Source organism: Cryptomeria japonica, chromosome 3 (assembly GCF_030272615.1).
Source record: "Cryptomeria japonica chromosome 3, Sugi_1.0, whole genome shotgun sequence".
NCBI lineage: Eukaryota > Viridiplantae > Streptophyta > Pinopsida > Cupressales > Cupressaceae > Cryptomeria > Cryptomeria japonica.
The window spans coordinates 662,237,259-662,257,265 of NC_081407.1; the positions used below are offsets into that span (position 1 = coordinate 662,237,259).

Here is a 20,007-nt window from a genome sequence, read left to right on the forward strand (position 1 = left end):
AAATATGGGAACTCTATTAATACTAGTACAAACTTATAAACCTTAATATTATTAGGGAAAAATAAAATGTCTCTCATACCTTATCCCAGACTCGTTTAAGAAATTATTGTTTAGAATATGCAACTGTGAACTTTGAACTTTGAATTTGGCTATGGAATATTGATGTGTTCTAAATAATGAAAGAAAAAATATGGAGCAACTAGTTGGTCAATTATTCTTAATTTAATTATATCATCTAGACACCAGCAAAGCCAGTGTTATAAATCTCCTCCTACAAATCTCTATTAAGCCTAAGCCTGCACCACTAGAGAACTGCATGTCAATTCTTGCATACAATAACTTAGAATAAATAAAACTAGTATATGGGTTTTAAATTTTCACGTAATTGAAAGTATGCATCTGTGGTTGCCCTAAAAGATTGGGAAGTCCATGTAACTAAGTTTAAAAAATTGAAACTGGTCGCCTTAAAAACTAATTAGACCACTACAACCAGAGAACATTGACAGCTATATAATGTCTGAAATCTCCTCTCAAACAATTGCCATCAAAGAAAAGAAAAAATGTTGATACAGCACTAAACATCATCTTAATAACTTTAAACCAAAGAATTAAAGCTCTCATCTTAATAATTTCTAAAATAAAGATAAGAAATTATGAAATAAATTTCTAATTGAGAGACTGTCCATTACATTTTAGATCTTTGTAGAAATGTTTTTCTTAAAATTATCATAATTGCAAACATTATGACAAGTGTATTTTTAATTTTTTTACTGAAATTTTATAATATTCTTAATCATTTTGATTATGTTTTTTTTTTTTTTATAAAAGTGGATGAAACCACTAAAATTATATTAAAAATTTTGTTTTTTACATGTGTCTGGTTTAAAGAGCACTAAAGGGAAAGAATCAGTAAGAAAACTCTTTAGTATTGCTTAAGAAAACATAGGCCTATCTACCCATTACAAAAGCCCATAGGCTCCCCAAAAACCCTCCCAGTTACATAGCCATCTGCATTAGATATAAAAGAAGCTACCTCAACCAACATATGGAAAAGAGCATATCAAAATAGAACCAGTGTGTTCAACCCAGAACCATCCTATCTAATCAACACATGTTTCTAGACCTCTGAATAGAATAAAACTCACAACTAGAAAAGAACCTATGATAAGTGACCCTGTCAGCACAAAAATGGTGAGCAAACATGTGACAATCCATATAAGAAGAAGAGAGGGATATTGAAGACCTCGAGGAAGCAGAATAAGACCAAGCCATAAGGTAAGCCAAAGCAACAACCAAAGAAATAGCAGCAAGATGAGAAACCATCTGATACACCAAGCTATCTGCAATTTCCAGTTCCTCAAAAACATCCACCAACCACCAATTTTAACAAGTACTCTCCAAAGAAAACAAAGCATTTTGTGTTAGTAAAAACTAATGCTAAAGAAAGAATGAATACCAGGACTACAAGCCTCCATGAATATAAATAGAAGAAGAGACATCAAAAACATGATTAGCCCTCCAAATCATGAAAAGGCAACTCACAAGAAAATGAGCAAAAAATGCAGGAGCTCAGCAGATGATGAAAAACCAATGATGAAGCATAATCATGTAGAAGAACACAACCTCCTCGCACATCATCCCCAATCATGAAATGAGAAGCTCACAAGGAAAATGAACAAACACAACATCGGGTGACTATGAAATGATGAGGCCAGCACAACCAATCCTCACTCATGACCCAAACCCCTGCCAAACAACCACCATGCCCACACCACAAAATCTAATGAGTTAATGATTGCCAAATAATGCAGAAAATTGAACACCTCTGAGAATCTAAGACACACCATCAAATGAGCCTAAGTCACCCACCAATTACAAACTTTAACTTATATACATACATACATACATACATACATACAGTCATATATATATATATATCGGTTTCTTATACACAATCTTTAAATATTTTGTTTGTTATCACATTTCTATTTCCGTTTCTTGTTTCTAGTAATGTAGAATTAGAGACACATAGAACACAACTACAACCACAACAATTATTTCAGATTGTTCATCAAGCTAGAGTGGATGGATTAAATATAAAAAGAATAACTATCAATAATAAAGTATTATCTTTCTTACAAATCACTGGACACTGGAATTACTATAGCTGTCAAATAATAGCTGAAAGAAAAACCCACTCTCCTGATTCCTTTTGAAGAGTTTTTTTCTAGAGATGAACAACCATTTTGAGCAAAAATATGAAGACTAAGAAGTAAACAATCATTTTGAGTACAATTTATATAAAAATGTATCACATCTATTGTTACTCATGGACCTTCATAATAGCTGCTAATTTTGTGGCCTATCTATTGCTTCTCCTTAACTTTTCTAATTTAATCATTAAAAACAAAAACACAGATTCATTATTTCTTCTTACATCATCTACTGTCTTGACATAGAAGTCATTGGACACAAGTAAGTAAATTTGATTTGGAAGTAGACTCAACATTCATCTTGATATCTCCTTTCCATCAATCTACAAACAAAAACTTTATCAAGTCTTTGGTCAAAGAATGCATGCAATCTTCCAATTACCTCTCTATAGAGAATGACCCAAAAATAACAAGCGTTTTTATTAATTTTCCTACAAATGGGCCTCCGATACCCCTCCATCAACAATTTGTAACACCTACTTCCTCTCTGAATAGTAGGAGGATCAGCATTGCCAAAAGCCAATCAATGTAGTGGATACCAACATGACAACTAGTGACTGCTATGGTGGTAATCTAAAACCCCAATATTTGATGCAGGTAGAGGGATATTTGAAAGTGGTAAATATAAACTGTGACGATCCTACAATGATCAGATTGCAAGTAGTGGTAAATTTCAGTTGAGGACGGCGGTTTGCAAGACAAGGTGATGTTTATAAAGTAACATATCTAGTGTGGTAAAAATAAATGATAATGACAAGTATAATGATGAGATCAATAGATACTAAAACTTCTGCAACAATCAGATTGCAAGTAGTGGAGAATGTCGGTTAAGGAAGGTGGTCTACAAGAAGTGATTATATTTAAAGAGTAACATAATCACTATCAATGTAAATAACCAACTTAAACTCATTTTTTGTAGTGTATACAATATCATATCTTTTGGTGTTATTCACATACATTAGGAATCTCTTACCTGCTTGCCAATGGGTGTTGTTGGAGTCTTGATAAATCTGAAAATTAGACTTACTGATTGCATTAGCCTAGTTGTTGTCAAATACATCAAATGTCCAACCAAAATTATGTACTACATGGTCAGATCCACATTGTTGTTGCAATTTTCCTTTCTCAGCTTAAGACCCTAGATTATGGGTGTTGATGCAAGATTACTATCTAGAATTCTAAATCTCTTCAAGAAATCTATTACGTACTTTTCTTGAGAGATAAATATAACATGAAGCATTTATTTTACTTATATGGATATAAAATGTCTCAAGAGACCTAAATCTAACATCTTAAAATCCTTTTTCATGGCCTCTCTAAAACCAGCAGTGAGAAAATCATCATCCCAATGAAAACTAAATCATCTACATACAAGACAATAATTAAAATATTTCTATTAGTTTCCTTCACATATAGAGTGGTCTTACTGTTTCTTTTGCTAAAGTTGTTTCTCATCAAATATGAGGCAATATAATTGTAACATAGTTGTAGAACTGTATTCAACCCATAGAGAGCTTTCCTAGGCCTATACAACTTTCTTTCTTGACCTGAAATCTCATAACCAAGTGGCTATCCACATATGCTTCTTTCAACACTCCATTCAAGGTGGTGGACTTCATGTCCATTTGAAATACCTTCCACTTGTGTTGGGTGGCAATTGTTGTGACTATTCGCATAGTTTCTATCCTTGCAACTAGAGCATACATCTCATCATAATCTCTTCCAAAGCATTTTTTGTACCCTCTAACAACCATTCTTGTTTTGTGCCTTTCTATTCATCCTTAGTCATTTCTCTTGATCTTGTAGACCCATTTAACCCCAATAACTTGCTTATCAAGAGGAAAATCAGTTAGCTCCCATGTTTTATTTTTCTCTATTACATCTATTCCCTCATCAATGGCCTCACAACATTTCTCCTCTTTAATAGAATCCACAAAATAAAATGGATCACTATGAAAAAATAATGGAAAATTTATATTTCAATCAAAATATTCATCACCTTTCATTTTAGTACATCTCTCCTAGAGTCTTGGTCTTCATTGGCATTAGGGAAGTGATAGAAGGGTCAAAACTCTCACTATTGGTGTTGCTAATTGTGTAGACTCTATTAGGAGCCATCTGGAGCCTTTTGGAACTCTTTATATAGTAGTTCAAAGCTATTGGTAGCTATTAGGAACCAAATCTCTCATTGTGCTTGGCTACTCACCTTTCTACCTACTTATGTTAAGAGTTTTCTAAAGCTATTTCTTTGATATTTTTTCTATGTTAGGAGTTGTTTAGAGCCACTCAGAGATTTCTTTGACTAAGTTCCAAGATAGTTTGTTTAAATGCATGTCTATATTAGGATCTCCCTCAAGTTGTCAACTACATTTTGTCTATTGTTACTCCATCTTTCTTATCATCAAACTCATTTTCTTCATCCTCAATGGGTGCTCTACTTGAGATGACCAAAGAGATCTCCATCAAGTCATCCCATGATTCATTTTTATTGAGCTCAACATCTCCATTAATGATTATGTTCTTGGTTATATGACTGTACAATCTATATGCCATGGATGAAATACTATGGCCCATGAAGATGCAGTTCACAACATTGTCATCAAACTTTTACCTTTTCTCCTTTGGAACATGTGCATATGCCACACACCCAAACACTCTCATGTGCTCAATTGTCCACTAACATTTTTTAATGCCTCTTGTGGAATCTTATCACAAACAACCTTTGTGGGACCTCTATTTATCATATAAACATCTATTCATATAGTGTCTCCCCAATATTCATTTTGGAGTCCCTTTTCTTTAACCATGCTCCGTTCCATCTCAACAATCATCCTATTCTTCCTCTTAGTCACTCTATTTTTTTGTAGAGTGTAACTGACTGTTAGCAACTTCTTGATGCCATTGTGCTTGCCAAAATTTACAAACTAATTAGAAGTATAATATCCCCCATGATCTAACCTTAGGATCTTGATAAAGTGTCCACTGTCCATTTCAATCTATGCCTTAAATAATAAAAACTTATCCAAAGCTTCATTTATGCTACAAAAACTATGTATCCATTTTCTATGGTTGTAATCATGTATGAAGGTGTAATGCTGAAAATTAGGGTTTCACCATTAAATGTAATAAAATTACTAATTTTGCTTAGTTACCATATTACATTAGGGAGGGATAGGAACTTAATAGATCTTTTATCTTGAGAGATCAATATTTTGATCATATTCTAAGCCTCCTAAGTGGGGTTTTTATTTCCCTAAGATTGAATTGAATTTGTATTATTTAAGTATTAGGAAAAAATAGTGAATTATTGAATTAATTTAATAGAAACAATAAGCCTTAGTAATCATATGGATCCAAAAACCTATATCTAAGTAGAAGATGATGGTTCAAATCTGTTCCTATATGTTCAACTTGATTTGTCGAGACCATGGTAGTGGTCGTCCTTGTCCTTTGAATTTTCCATCATCAAAATGTGAACCTGTTTGACTCTATGAATCCTATTAATCATTTCAAATGCAAATCTATATCTATTCTGACATGGTGAAAAGAAGAAAAGTGTTGGGAATAGGGGTTTCCCTTAGGTCAGACCCTAGTATTGGAATTAATAATGAAATTAGATCGAGGTATAAATGAAGTACTGTAGTAAAATGTTTTCCTTTTGAGGGAAAGGTTGAAAATGAATTAAAACCTAATGATATACATTTAATGAAGTTTTGTTTGTCTTCACAAGGAATTAGGGTTTCATGTAGATAGCCTTCATAAAACATAGAACATGAATATCATCTCCAATTCTTGATAAAAGACTAATTTATTGCTCACTTGAATTTTCTATAGTGCAATTGAGATCTTGAATTTTTAGATTAGGTTTAAAATGAGATGAGTAGACCTCCTTTTATACTTGCTGGTCAAAAAACAAATTGATATTTTGACACAAGCCAACATGGGATCTACGTCCCTACCCAAATTAGGTGATTTTTATGAGGCCCCAAGATGGGCCCTTTTTTAGAGGACTATGGTGTTGGGTACCATGGTCCTATAAATCAAGGATCCAAGATCAAGAGGAGTCAGAAAAGATGGTGAAAAGTTGTGTTTAATAGTTGATGTGGGCAAAATCAATGCTCCAGTTAGACCTTATAGGAAAAATGCCAAAGTGAGGCCTAAGTGAGGACAAAATTATAGGCGAGTAAAATTTAGGATGCTACACTTAGCCCCCACTTTAGTGGAATATAGAGACTAAGCATACTCATAGTAAATAACAAAGGTGTGCATTGAAAACTTTCATCAAGACATTAAAGAGACAAGACACACTAAGCCACAAGGGACTTTAGGATCTGACTACTCAAAAATAAAGATAAAATGGACATCATAAGAAACAAGAAAGAGAGAGAGAATCATGATTTCTAGACTAATAAGGTTTACTTACTACAAGTCATGAAAAAATAAAAATACCAAATTACAAAGCAAAAGACTCAGTTTGCAAAGTAACTTAATTATCAAGACATGTTATTATATGTGCATAAAGTGAAACATTGAATGGAGTGTATACCACCATATTAAAGTGATTTAATATGCCATATAGAGCATGCATCGAAAAGAAAAGCATGTTACCACAATCAAATGCTCCCAAGAAAGGACAAATTTTAGGATAATGGTCACAAAAAATAAAAAACATAAGGGATCCACTAACTTTGGGGTCAATATTCTCTTATGATAAATAATGTATATCATGAATATTTATATTGAATTTACCTCATCCCCCAAAGGTTGTAGAACCACAAACATAATGGAAGAATGGAACATGTTCATTTTGAGTCAACATGGAAGAGGCCAAAAGAGATCTCAATGTTTTGCATCATCGCCAAGTATACAACACAAGGGACAACAAATAGAAGAAGTGAGATACAAATAGAAGAATGTCACATCAGATTCAATCTCTTTAAACTATCTAGCAACAATTAAGTGACAAGGTTCATCCAAAGAAAATATAACATAACACATCATGAGGGAAGCACACTATGAACAAGCAAGCGAGGAGAGAGATAATCTACGACACGAATGAAGCTAATTCAAGCAAATCATCTACCTCCTAATCTTGTTGAACATTGTTTTGGGAAGATGGACAAGATGAGAGAGAAAAAACTTTGAGCATGGTAGATGGAGCTACTGAAAGTTCCAAACAAGAGCCATGCTCTAATGATGAGTCACTTTGACTATCACTAGGAGCTAGGATTAATGCTTTTAAAAATGTTTAGATAAATGATTATCAACATCAGCAAGCTCATACATTGTTGGTGTTTTTTATTTTCCCAAAAGCTTGAGCTATCAACGAACACCACAAACACTATACTTACCCAAATCCATGGGAGGCGATTAATCCATGCCACAAATCCCAAAGGAGGTACTGAGGGACTAGCAAACAATCTCCCCTCAGCACCGACTAAGGGTTGTGCAAACTTCTTTAAAGGAGACCATAGGGTGACCTCCAAGGATTCAAAACCATGACCCAAGGCTCTGATACCAATTGTTGGTATGTTTTCCATTGTGCCAAAAGTATGAGTTATCAAAGAACACCAAATACAACAAACTTACCTAGATCCACGAGAGGCAGTTAAGCCATGTTACAATCCTGAAGAAGGTGTTGACTGACTAGCCAACATACATATCATTTGAATCATTAGAATCAACATTGCTAGCATGAACAACATCATCATCTATTTCTTCATCAAGATTAATAAAAATAGGATCTCTCACATGAAGAGAGCATGAACCATCTTTTTTTGTAAGAATTTTTAATCTTGGTACTTTATGTTTAACATCCTCCCTAGGGTTAGGTGAAGGTTGGAAAAATGGGACCAAGTCAACATTTGGTTTCTGTAGGGAGAAAATAGATTGGGAAGCAATTTCATGATCCTTAGCATGACATCTTCCTTGGTGTTCCTCTCACAATGGTTTATTTCAATTTTAGACAAGGGTTGTGAAGGATTAGGACCAATGGACATAGGTTTCTTTTCTTCTTTCAATGGAGGAGTAATGGAAGAAAGTTTATTATATTAATAAATAGGAGATGTTGTGTGTTTTCCTCTATAAGACGTAGGAGGCAGAACTGCGAACATATCTATGATAAATAGAAGGTGTAGGAAGGATACTAGGTCCGTCATGAGGAGGAATAGGTTTTGGATCTCTACACTTACTCAAAGATAAGACCATCTCATTCTTCCACTTTTGTTAAGAGAAAAAAAAGGGCATCACTTCAAGGCTTAAGAGGCTCAAATTTTTTAGGCCAAAATAAATCAAGGGTGACATCTCCACACCTCACTATCGGTTGATACATGCTATGTTTAATTGTTATGGCAGTTCCATTATGAAGTAATTTCAAACATTTATGAATAGAAGGGATCACTTTCATGGAAGAGAGCTAAGGATGTCACAACTTCACATGAAATTGATCGGCTATAGGAATGATAGCAAATTTCACATACAAGAGCTTAGTACCAACCTCAACGAGAAGAGTAATAGAACCAATAGTATGGCAAGAGAAACCATTATACACCTTTACCATTACATCAAATTTATCATATGTTACGTGATACAATTGTAAAGTATAAGGATGTTGGATATTCTTGACAAGTTTGCTAGAATGATGTTTTTTCATTAATGTCAAGATATTCTTCTATGCATTCCAGCGTTATAGTCAGATTAAATGAGTTGGTTTCGTCAGTGTGTTACAGATGAGTCATTGCGGTTTAATGGGTTTTGAGATGCTTATCTCTATGTGATTAAGTAGAAGTTTCAAAGGTCCACATGATGTTTTGATTGAGTTGTGTGATCCTGTATTATGTTTTTTATTCAGTTGTTTGTGTTATTCAGTATTCCGGTTTGTACTCTCCATTGCTCTAGAATTTCTATATCTTAGTTTATGGATTTGGCTGAGTGTTTGGGACATTTAGGTGTGTCCTCAATTCAAATGGTTCATGATTTTGACGTTCGCAAGTGAATCTTTCAAGTTGACAATCAATTATGTTGGTGTTTTTAAGCTTCAATAGAGAGATGACAATGATTCTAGTAATCTGAATTGTTGTGGTTTTTGTGATGCAATTCAAATTTCTTGTGAATGTTTCTAGATCTTCTTCTATTTTTGTTGTTGGTCCACATTGACCGTTGTTTGTGTATTGACCATTTTCATGATTTGGTGGTGTTCTTCATGTCATGCAACATTTATGGTGATTGTAGTATGTTGTGGATGGTCAAGACATAATTCTTTGAAGCATTTAATGTTTACGGTGGTGATTTGCATCCGGACCATGTTTTAGCCAACATTGTTTTGGTCGCATTTGTTGTTTTAGCATGTGAGGTTTTTATTTTATAATTTGCATTGAGGGTTTAGCTGACCTTGAAATATAGGTTAATGAATTGTATAAATACATGTAATTATTCATTTGAGAGATGTATCTACATGTGCAAATATTGTTTTGATCTTTCATTGGTAGAGGAGAAAAGAAAAGATGTGTGAAGGAGTGTGCAGAAGTGTGAAGAGTAGAATTTGAGTATATGTGCTTAACCAAAACTATAATCAAGCGTTGGGAGATTCTATTTGATCAGTTCATGTAATCTAGATTTTTCTTTGAAACTTTTTTAAGATAGTGAGTCTTCCTCGGGGCTATAGCCCTTCTTTTACTTGACCAGTGAGCTCTAGGAAGTGTGCCTAAATGCATGTGCATTCCCCATTGTAATATTTCACTTACTCCTAATAGGGTATTATCTCATTGTGGGTAGGTTTCCACTATGGTTTTTCCCTTAATTGGGTTTTCCATGTCCAAAATATTGGTGTTATGTGTGTTATTGATGTGGTGTTGTTTCATGCTTTAAACTATTAATTATATGATCTAATTTATGATTTAAGTTATATTAATTTTGTGTACAAACTGATTCACCCCCCTCTTAGTTTGTTGCATTATTGCCTACAATTGGTATCGAAGCTAGATCCTTTGGAAGAATCTTGACTGTTTGAGGTGATCTAGGATGGAAACCTTTGCTTTTAAGAAGGATAGTCCAAGGTTTGATGGAACGAAATATACTCTCTAGAAGAACTAGATGGAATGTCATTTGAGATGCATCATTCAAGAATATTGGAATATTACTAAGAATTTTTATATTGTTCCCATGAATGGTCCTACATCTCCTAATGAGATTAAGGAAGATGAATTTAATATCAGAGAGAAGGAAGCATTGTCGAGTGCCTTGTCTAATTTTGAGATGAATAATGTGATGCATTTTCAAACTACTCATGAGATCTGGAAGAAGCTAGAGACTTCGTATGAAGGTGATAGTCATGTGAAAGTTGCTAAGTTGCAGAGATTGAAAGGAAATTATGAGATGCTAAAAATGGGTGAAGATGAAAACATTACCTCCTTTATGCAAAAAAGTAATGAGTTGGTATTCAATATCAAATCTATTGGTAGTGTATTGGAAGAATATGAGATTGTTCCTAAGGTATTGATATCCTTGCCTCCTACTTACAAGCACAAGGTTGCTTCTATTGAAGAGATCTGAACTGTGATAGATGTGACTAGAGACATGTCGATTGGCAAGATTGCTACTTTTGCGTTGAGAGAATTCAGTGAAGCCCCTCCTAAGTCTGAATCTGCATTACAAGCTACTATATCTAGGAAGCAAAAATATGATCCAAGAGAAAGTTCTACAAGGGTATCCAAATATGAGAAATAGATGAGAGAGATTGAAGAAGAAGAGAGAGAGAGACCTTGAAGAGCTTGAAGCCCTGATTGTTAGAAGATTACCTAAAGGTGCCAATAAGTATGAGGGTAAGTTACCTCTTAAATGTTTTTCATGCAATAAGATAGGACATTTTGCCTCAAGGTGTCTAGAAAGAGATAGAAATCCTAAGAAACCATTGAATCCATATAAGCCTAAATATCAAAAGATGTGTTATTTTTCTACTGATGAAGGTGTGACAAATGATGAGTTTGAGAAGGGAAATTCACGAGATGAATGGGTGTTCATTTCTATTAAGGAATATGATTTGGTGATTGTTAATTCTACTAGATGCATTGTTGAAGAGAAAGATTTAGCTGCTAAAGTTGAAGAGAAAGATGAATGGGTTATTGACAGTGATTTCTCTCATCATATGATAGGTGATAAGAGTAAGTTTGTGAGTATGGAAAAGTATGATGTTTTGTATGTTGAAAGGAAAAATAATAATCTTCTGAGTGTTGGACATATGGTTGATAAGGGTTATTATTTGTAATTCAAGAATGAAAAATGTAAGATCTTGAGTAGCTCTGCAATTGAGATTGCATCCAGTACACAAACTAAAGATAATATCTTTCAATTGAATTTTGGCGGTAAAATTTGTTTCATTGCTTAAGTTGATGAAAGTTGGAACTTATAGAATAGAAGGATGTGTCATGTGAATTTTGATTGCATGGTTAAGATAAGTTCCACTCAAGTTGTAAGAGATCTTCCTAAGATTGTAAAGCCTTCTATTTCGGTATATAAGAAATGTCAGTTAGGGAAGCAGACAAAAGTTTCTTTCAAAACCAAATAGTATACTTCTAGTGGAATATTGGATCATGTGCATACTAATTCGTGTGGTCCCTCTAGAGTGAGAAGCTTGCAGCATGATAGGTACTTCATGTTTTTTTTATGACTATTCAAGGATGATGTGGATTACTTTATTAAGGGAGAAGTTTGAAGAACTAGAGAAGTTCAAGATTTTAAAGCTATGGTTGAGACAGAAACTGATCTGCAGCTGAAATGTCTGAGATTTGACAAAGGTGGTGAATTTACCTCTGGTGAGTTCAAATCTTTCTATGAAGAGCATGGGGTGAAGAGACAGTTATATGCTCCGTAGACCCCTCAACAGAATGGTGTTATGGAGAGGAAAATTAGTACAGTTGTGGAAGCTACTAGAACCATGATGATTGAAGGAAATGTTTTGCATATCTACTGGAGAGAAGTTATGAGTACTACAATATATACTTTCAACCGAGTTCATATCAAAAATGATACTAGTAAGACTCCTTATGAGTTATGGTTTGGTCATGTTCCTACAGTTAGATATTTCAGAATTTTTGGTAGTAAATTCTATATCAAAAGAGATGAAGATATAAGGAAGTTTGATGCTTGAAATGATGAAGGAATCTTTCTTGGTTATTATACTAAAACTAAGGCCTACCAGTGTTATAATAAGAGATTGAGAAAGATAGTTGAAAGTGCTAAAGGGAATGTGAGACAGATCAGATCTTGCAAATATGATTCAGATGATCAGGATGTCAGTGAAGATAAAGGAAAGAAAATGCAGACCCATAACCAAGTGCAGATTGTTCTGGGTTAGCCTAAGATTGAAGAAGGTGCAAATGCTAGTGTAGAAGAAAGAGGTCAAGAGTTTGAAAATCATGAAAATCCTAAGACTCCCAGGTATGTAATATTAAATCATTTAGAAAATTATATTATTGGTGATAAGAATAGAGGTGTGATGACTAGGAGAAGAATTGTTGAAGAATATTGCTTGATTTCTAAAATTGAACCTAAAGATGTTGATGAAGCTTGTAGAGATGAAAATTATGTTAAAGAAATGTAAAAAGAACTAAATTAGATTGAAAAGAATAATGCATGGATTCTTGTTCCAAGACCTAAGGATAATAATGTAATTGGAACTAAATGGGTGTTTCAGAATAAATTTAATGAGCAAGGTGAATTTGTTAGGAATAAAGCAAGACTTGTTTGTAAGGGTTATTCTCAGATGGAAGGTATTGATTTTGAGGATACTTTTTCTCTAGTAGCTAAAATTGAAGTTGTTTGACTATTTCTTACTTATGTTGCTTACAAATATTTCAAAGTTTACCAGATGAATGTCAAGTCATCTTTTCTTAATGGTGAGATGGAAGAAGAGGTCTACATTGAGCAACCAGATGGATTTCAGTTGACAGGTGAAAAGGATATGGTTTGCAGATTTAAGAAAGCACTGCATGGATTGAAGCAAGCTCCAATAGCCTAGTATGCCATATTGGATAATTATTTAATGAAGCTTACATTCAACAACGGTACTACTAACAATAATTTGTACTTCAAAACCTTTAATGATAACATTTTGATTATTAAAGTTTTTTTTAATGACATTATCTATGGTGGAAATGATTTTTTGTGCAAGAAGTTTGTTGATGATATGCAGAATGAGTTTGAGATGTCTATGATTGGTGAGATGAAATTCTTTTTGAGATTGCAAATTACTCAGTTTGATAAAGTTATTTTCATATCTCAGGCTAAGTATGTGAAGGAATTGTTGAAGAAATTTGGTTTGGATGATGTTAAGCCTATTGATACACCTATGATAACCGGATGTAAGCTGACTAAGGATAATAATTCTTCAAAGGAAAATCAGACTAGATATAGATCTATGATTGGTATATTTTTGTACTTGACTCAAACTAGACCTAATATTATGCATGTTGTTTATTTTGTTGCTAGATTTCAAGCTAGTCCTAAGAAATCTCATGTTGTTGTTGTCAAAATAATTTTCAAATATTTGAAAGGGACTGTTGATTTTGGTTTGTGGTATCTTAGAGATGATGATTTCACTTTGAGTTCTTTTACTGATGTTGATTGGGCAGGTGATGTTGATAACATGAAAAGTACTACTGGTGGTGCATTTTTCTTGGGTAAGAGATTAGTTTTATGGGAAAGTAAGAAGTAGAATGCTATATCTTTTTCTATTGCAGAGGTTGAATACACTACTGCTATTAGCAATTATACTCAGTTATTATGGATGAAGCAGATGTTGAAGGATATCAAAGTTATTTTTGATGTGCCTACTGCTATTTACTGTGATAATTCAAGTGCTATAAATATTTATAAGAATCCGGTATTGCATTCAAAGACCAAGCAACTATCAATCAAGTTTCATTTCTTGAGAGAGAAAGTGAATGAGAAGGAAGTCATATTGGAGTATGTATCTACAAGAAAACACAATATAAATATCTTCACGAAGCCTTTGCCTAAAGATAATTTTGAGTATCTCAGAGAGAAGCTAGGGGTGATTTCCCCTTTTGATGATAACTAAGATGCATGGAGTTGCATCAGTCCGGTGAGCTTCACGGAGATATCTTGTGATTCAGATTGATGAGTGTGGGTGCTACTCAGGGGGAGTAGTTAGTGTTGTGGTTCAAATGTTCAGATTTGTTTGTTTATCTAAGAGGAAGAGAATCAAGATTTGTGTTGTATATGTCTTTGGCATTGTTGTCAAAGGAGGAGAGAAGCATGTGAAAAACTACTATATCCTACATTGATCTCAGGAGGAGATTGTTGAGAGTTATTGGTTGTTGACTTCTTTCTTTGCATTGATTGTTTTTCAAACTCATATGTTGCCTTCAATGCCCAAGGGAGAGATTGTTGGATATTGTTGAGAAGTTTGTTGGAATGATATTTTTTCATTGCTATCAACATATACTTTTGTGTATTCTAGTGTTGCAGTCAGATTAAATGAGTTGGTTTGGTTAGTGTGTTGCAGATGAGTTGTTATGGTTTAATGGGTTTTGAGATGCTTATCTTTAGTTGATTTGGTAGAAGTTTCAGAGGTCCACATGATGTTTTGATCGATTTGTGTGATCCGATATTATGATTGTTATTTAGTTCTATGTGTTATTCGATATTTTGGTTTATGCTTCGCATTGCTTCGGAATCGCTATATCTTGGTTTGTTGACTTGGATGAGTTTTTGGGACATTCAGGTGTGTCCTAATTTCATATGGTTCATGATTTGAAAGTTTGCAAGTGAAACTTTTAGGTTGACTGTCAATTATGTTCGTGTTCTTGAGCTTTGGTAGAGAGATGATGACGATTCTAGCTATCTAAGTTGTTGTGGTTGTTGTGATGTAATTCATGTTTCTTATGAATGTTTCTAGATCATGTTCTATATGTTTTCTTAGTCCACATTGACCGTTGTGTGCGTATTAATCATTTTATTGATCCAGTGGTGTTCTTCATAAATTATATTATATTTATGGTGATTGTAGTGTGTTACGGATGATCAAGACATAATTCTTGGAAGTGTTTCATGTTTGTCATGGTGAGTTGGGTCCAGAAATTTTTTTAGCCAACATTGTTTTGGTTTGCATGTGTTGTTGTAGCATGTGAGGTTATTATTTTGTAATTTGTGTTGAGGTTTTAGTCGACCTTGATATATAGGTTGATGTATTTTATATATACATGTAATATTAATTTTAGAGATGTATCTGTATGTGCGAATATTGTTTTAGTCTTTCAGTAGTAGAGGAGAAAAGCAAAGAAGTGTGAAAGAGTGTGCAGAAGTGTGAAGAGCGGAGTTTGAGTATATGTGATTAATCGAAACTATAATCAAGCATTGGGAGATGTTATTTCATCAGTTCATGTAATATGGATTGTTGTTCGAATCTTTTGTAAGATAGTGAGTCATCCTCAAGGTTGTAGCCCTTCTTGTATTTGAGCGGTGAGCTCTAGGTAGTGTGCATGTGAATTCCCCATTGTAATATTTCACTTACTCCTAACAGAGTATTATCTCATTGTGGGTAGGTTCCCATAGTGGTTTTTCCCTAACTGGTTTTTCCATGTCAAATATCTTGGTGCTATGTGTGTTATTGATGTGGTATTATTTAATGCTTTAAACTATTAATTATCAGATCTGATTTATGGTTTGAATTGCAGTAATTTTTTTTGCAAACTGATTCACCTCCCCCTTCATTTGTTGCATTGTTGCCTACAAATGATATAGTGATGTTGTGTGCCTATGATAGTGATGCTTGTGATTGCGAGGAACCTAGGGTTTCCTCAGTTGTTCCTATCATTTCTAAAGTGGTCGTGGGAGTTACTCAGATGTCGCCCTCTCTGTCTTCCATTTCTCGGATTTCTCCATCTAAGGTGGATAGGGGCGTTAGGGTTTCTTCAAGTGTAATGGATGGGAGAAAGTGATGCCATATGCCAATGCCTGTGGGTGGATCGGGATCTAAGGTGTCTTCCCCGTTTGCTTTTCCTAGGGCTTCTTCGAGTGTGACTAATGGGGGATGATGTCGGATGTCGATGTCTATGGGTGGATTGGGAGTTAAGGTGTCTTCCCCATTGGCTTCTCCTTCCACTTCGCGTGCTCGTTCATTGGTGCTAGCTCTTTCCTCTTCATTGGTCCTGGCTCTTTCCTCTTCAGGTGTGGGTGTTGTGTCTGCTCCACCTCCAGGGGGTAACCACTCCAATGCTAGGGCTGAGAAGAATATTCCTCTTGCCAAGCCTTTTTCTATTTGTAGTTCCATTGCCATTTCTCTGAAGGAGGATATTGAGGTTGAGATTGATCATGATGCCTCAGTTTTTGTTGCTTATGGTGTTATTTATAGATTTATAGGTTTTTGGCCCAACCTTCCAAAACTTCATTGTGGCTATCCAAGCACTGGGAGCCCATCATGTCTGGTACAGTTCATATCTTTCCTTTGGCTAAAGGGTTTTTCATAGTAAAATTTGAGAATGTTGAGGATAGAAACTGTATTCTATGTGATCATTTCTTCAGCTCGAACAATCATTTTGTGTTAATGGTTAAGCCATGGCACAAAGATTTCAACCCCTATTCTAAAACTTTCAACAAGATTCCTATCTGGGTTAGGTTCCCTAACCTCCCACTTCATCTTTGGGTGGATTCTCTTCTTGAGGAAGTGGATGGGGCTCTTGGGGAATTTTTGATGATTGACGATGATTCTTTTAATATTCGTCATTCTACCTATGCTCGCATTTTGGTGGACATTGATGTGTCCAAGGGTTTTCCTGCAGAGATTAAGCTTATGTCTTCTAAGGGCCATTAGATTTAGTCTTTGGACTATGACGGGATTCCCTTCAGGTGCAGAAAGTGCTTTAAAATAGATCATGTTGCTACTAAATGTGATCTTGGTGTTACTAAGAAACGTTTTGTGTCTTGGTGGAATGGTGCCTCAGCCCACCATTATCATGTTGCGAAGAAATCCTCACAGAGAATCTTCTCTCAAGTGGTTGCTTAGGATTGTCTGGTTGCTCCTACGACTCCTCTAGCAAATGGGGAAGCTTCCTCTAAGGAGGGTGGCTCTATTTCTTCATGGCCTACGGTGGTTTTTGGGGCTTGCGGGCAGCAGGCTGGTGTTTCTTCTGATATGGTTATCCTCCCCGATGCTGACAAGGAGGAAATTGAGGTTGTTGGCTATTTGGATGATGTTGGTCCTTTGGTCATGGTTGGTTCTTTCTCAGGTCCTTTGCATGTGACTTCTTAGATGGACTCCGCAGTGAAGGTGGAAGAAGGGTGGATATTGGTGAAAAGGAAAAAATATGAATCTATGAGTGCTTTTGATATGACCCTTCACTCCCATAAAGGAAAGAAGTAATGTGCCATTTGCACTCTTCTGGTTGAGGGAGCCAACTAAAACCCTCGTTGATTTTTGGGGATACTTTCTCACTGTCCTATTTTCTGGCGTTGGTTTGGGTTGTTGGTGTTTAATGCCTATCTATCTGGGCAGCCTTATATGTTGGGTTCTAGTCCCTGATTCTCTTTTGTAAGGGGTTTTAGGTCCCCTCAAAACCTTTTTTTGCCTTAATCAAAAAAATTTAATTTTTAAATATTACATTTTAATTTATCAATCTAATTATATTAATTTAATCTAAATTAATAGTTATATATATTTATTTTATTTAATTAGCCTAAACTTATATTAAAGTAATTTACACACTAGTAAATTTCACATTGATCACACATTACTAATGTTATTTACTTTTTATTACCCTACAACAATCTAAATTGGTCAATCTAAAGTAATGATTAGGACACAAATCCAACATTTATGACACATATATCTATCAAAAGTTATGCTATTTGATTTAATGGTGCAATAAGATGTGACTTGTATCTTATATTTGTTTATAGAAGATGATCTAATTATAAATCTAACCCTAACAATAATTCTATCTTTAATCTTAATCTTAACCCTAATCATATTTCTATGCCTAACCTTAATTTTAAACCTAATACTAACTCTAATGGTATTCCTAATCCTAACTCTATTTTCACCTAGCCCTATCCTTAAATATAACCATAGCCCTAAGCTTAACCCTAGCCTTAACTCTATTTCTAATCCTAACTCCATCCCTAACCCTAATCCTTACCCTCACCCTATACCCAAGCGAAACTCTAGTTCTAACTCTATCCTTAATCCTAATTTTAAGAAAAACCTAAACCATAATCTTATCACCAACCCTAATCCTAATCTTAATACTAACCCTATGTCTAATTTTATCTCTAACCCTAATCCTAATCTTAATTTCAATTCTATATCTAATCCTAAGCATAACGCTAACCTTATCCCTATCTACAAATCTAACTCTCTTTGTAACCCTAGTCCAAAAGCTATTTCTAACATGAACCCTAAGTCTAACCTTAATCTTATCCTCAATCTCACCCTAATCCTAATAATAACCTTAAAATTAACCTTAATTCTAATTAACCTTTATTTTAACCCTATCTCCAACCCTAACTCTATTTCTAATCCTAATGACAACCCTAACACTAACTCTAATTTTAATCCTAACCCTAAACCTCTCTTTCTCCCTCCCTCACTCCATAAAGAAACATCACTAATCATTGTTTATTAGAAGAAAAATTCTTCTTTAACTAAAATTCTAGTTATATGTTTGAAACTTTCATAATATTGAACTTGTCCCTCACTCCCTTCCTTTCTCCCTCTAAATTATCACAAATCATTGTTTATTTAAAAGAAACTTTATGTTTAAATTCTAGTTATATATTTGAAACTTCCATAATATCTGAACTTGTCCCTCACTCCCTCTCTCGGATTCATCAAGAATCCTTGTTCATTTAGAAAAAACTTCCTTGTAAATTTCTAGTTAAATACAATTTCAAGTTATATATTTGAGACTTCCATGATATCTGAACTTGTCCCTCACAACTCCCTCCCTTCCTCGTCAGGAAACATTGTTTATTTAGGAAAGTTCCTCTTTAAATTATAGTTTTATGTTTGAAACTTTCATAATATCTCAACTTGTCCCTCGCTCCCTCCCTTCCTCCCTCGGAATCATCCGGAATCATTGTTTATTTAAAGAAAACTTCTTTAAATTCTAGTTATATGTTTGAAACTTCCATAACATGTGTACTTGTGCTATTTAGCTGAACTATTTTTCTGTGTAAATACAATGACGGTGTGTTGCAGAGACTTATAGAACGTTGCAATTCAAGAATTGTCGTCTTCGATAATATAACTAAATCGAAGGAAAAGAAGGAAGATCAAATAGCTAAATTACTGGAGTTAGTAGACAGAATTGTGGCTCGCAATGAAAATCGTGCTTATAGCAATGAGCTCTTCGAAGAAGCAAAGGTGTGTTGATGTTTGAAAATGCAAGATGCCAAGAGCATTGTGGAACTGAATATTTTTATATAAAATATAATGTTTTTGTTTCGTCCTTCACCCCATTTGTTTTACTCTTTCAGAAAATGGCGGAAAATTTGCCCCACATTGACGACCAGATGAGAGGAAAGGATGCTGATATTAAACGAAAGGATGAGGAGATTAAACGAAAGGATGAGGAGGTGAAATGGACAAATAAGGTTCGTGAAGAGGAAATGAAACGAATTGATGAGGAGATTAAACGAAAGGATGAGGAGGTGAAATGGACAAATAAGGTTCGTGAAGAGGAAATGAAACGAAAGGATGAGGAGAAGAAACAAAGGGATAAGTTCCATGAAGAGCAGACGAAACGATTACAGGAGATGGTAATATTTTCAGCTTTCT

General features: G+C 34.5%; 1 protein-coding gene across 1 annotated transcript in view; it reads left to right on the forward strand.

The window, feature by feature from the left end:
- The window catches only part of LOC131068411 (immune-associated nucleotide-binding protein 9), a 91,035-nt gene that overhangs the window by 47,055 nt on the left and 23,973 nt on the right, over positions 1-20,007 (forward strand). Inside the window, exons 4-5 of the mRNA XM_058003600.1 lie at positions 19,429-19,593; positions 19,707-19,988. Coding sequence (XP_057859583.1) covers positions 19,429-19,593; positions 19,707-19,988 — 447 coding nt within the window. The remainder of the gene's footprint in view (positions 1-19,428; positions 19,594-19,706; positions 19,989-20,007) is intronic.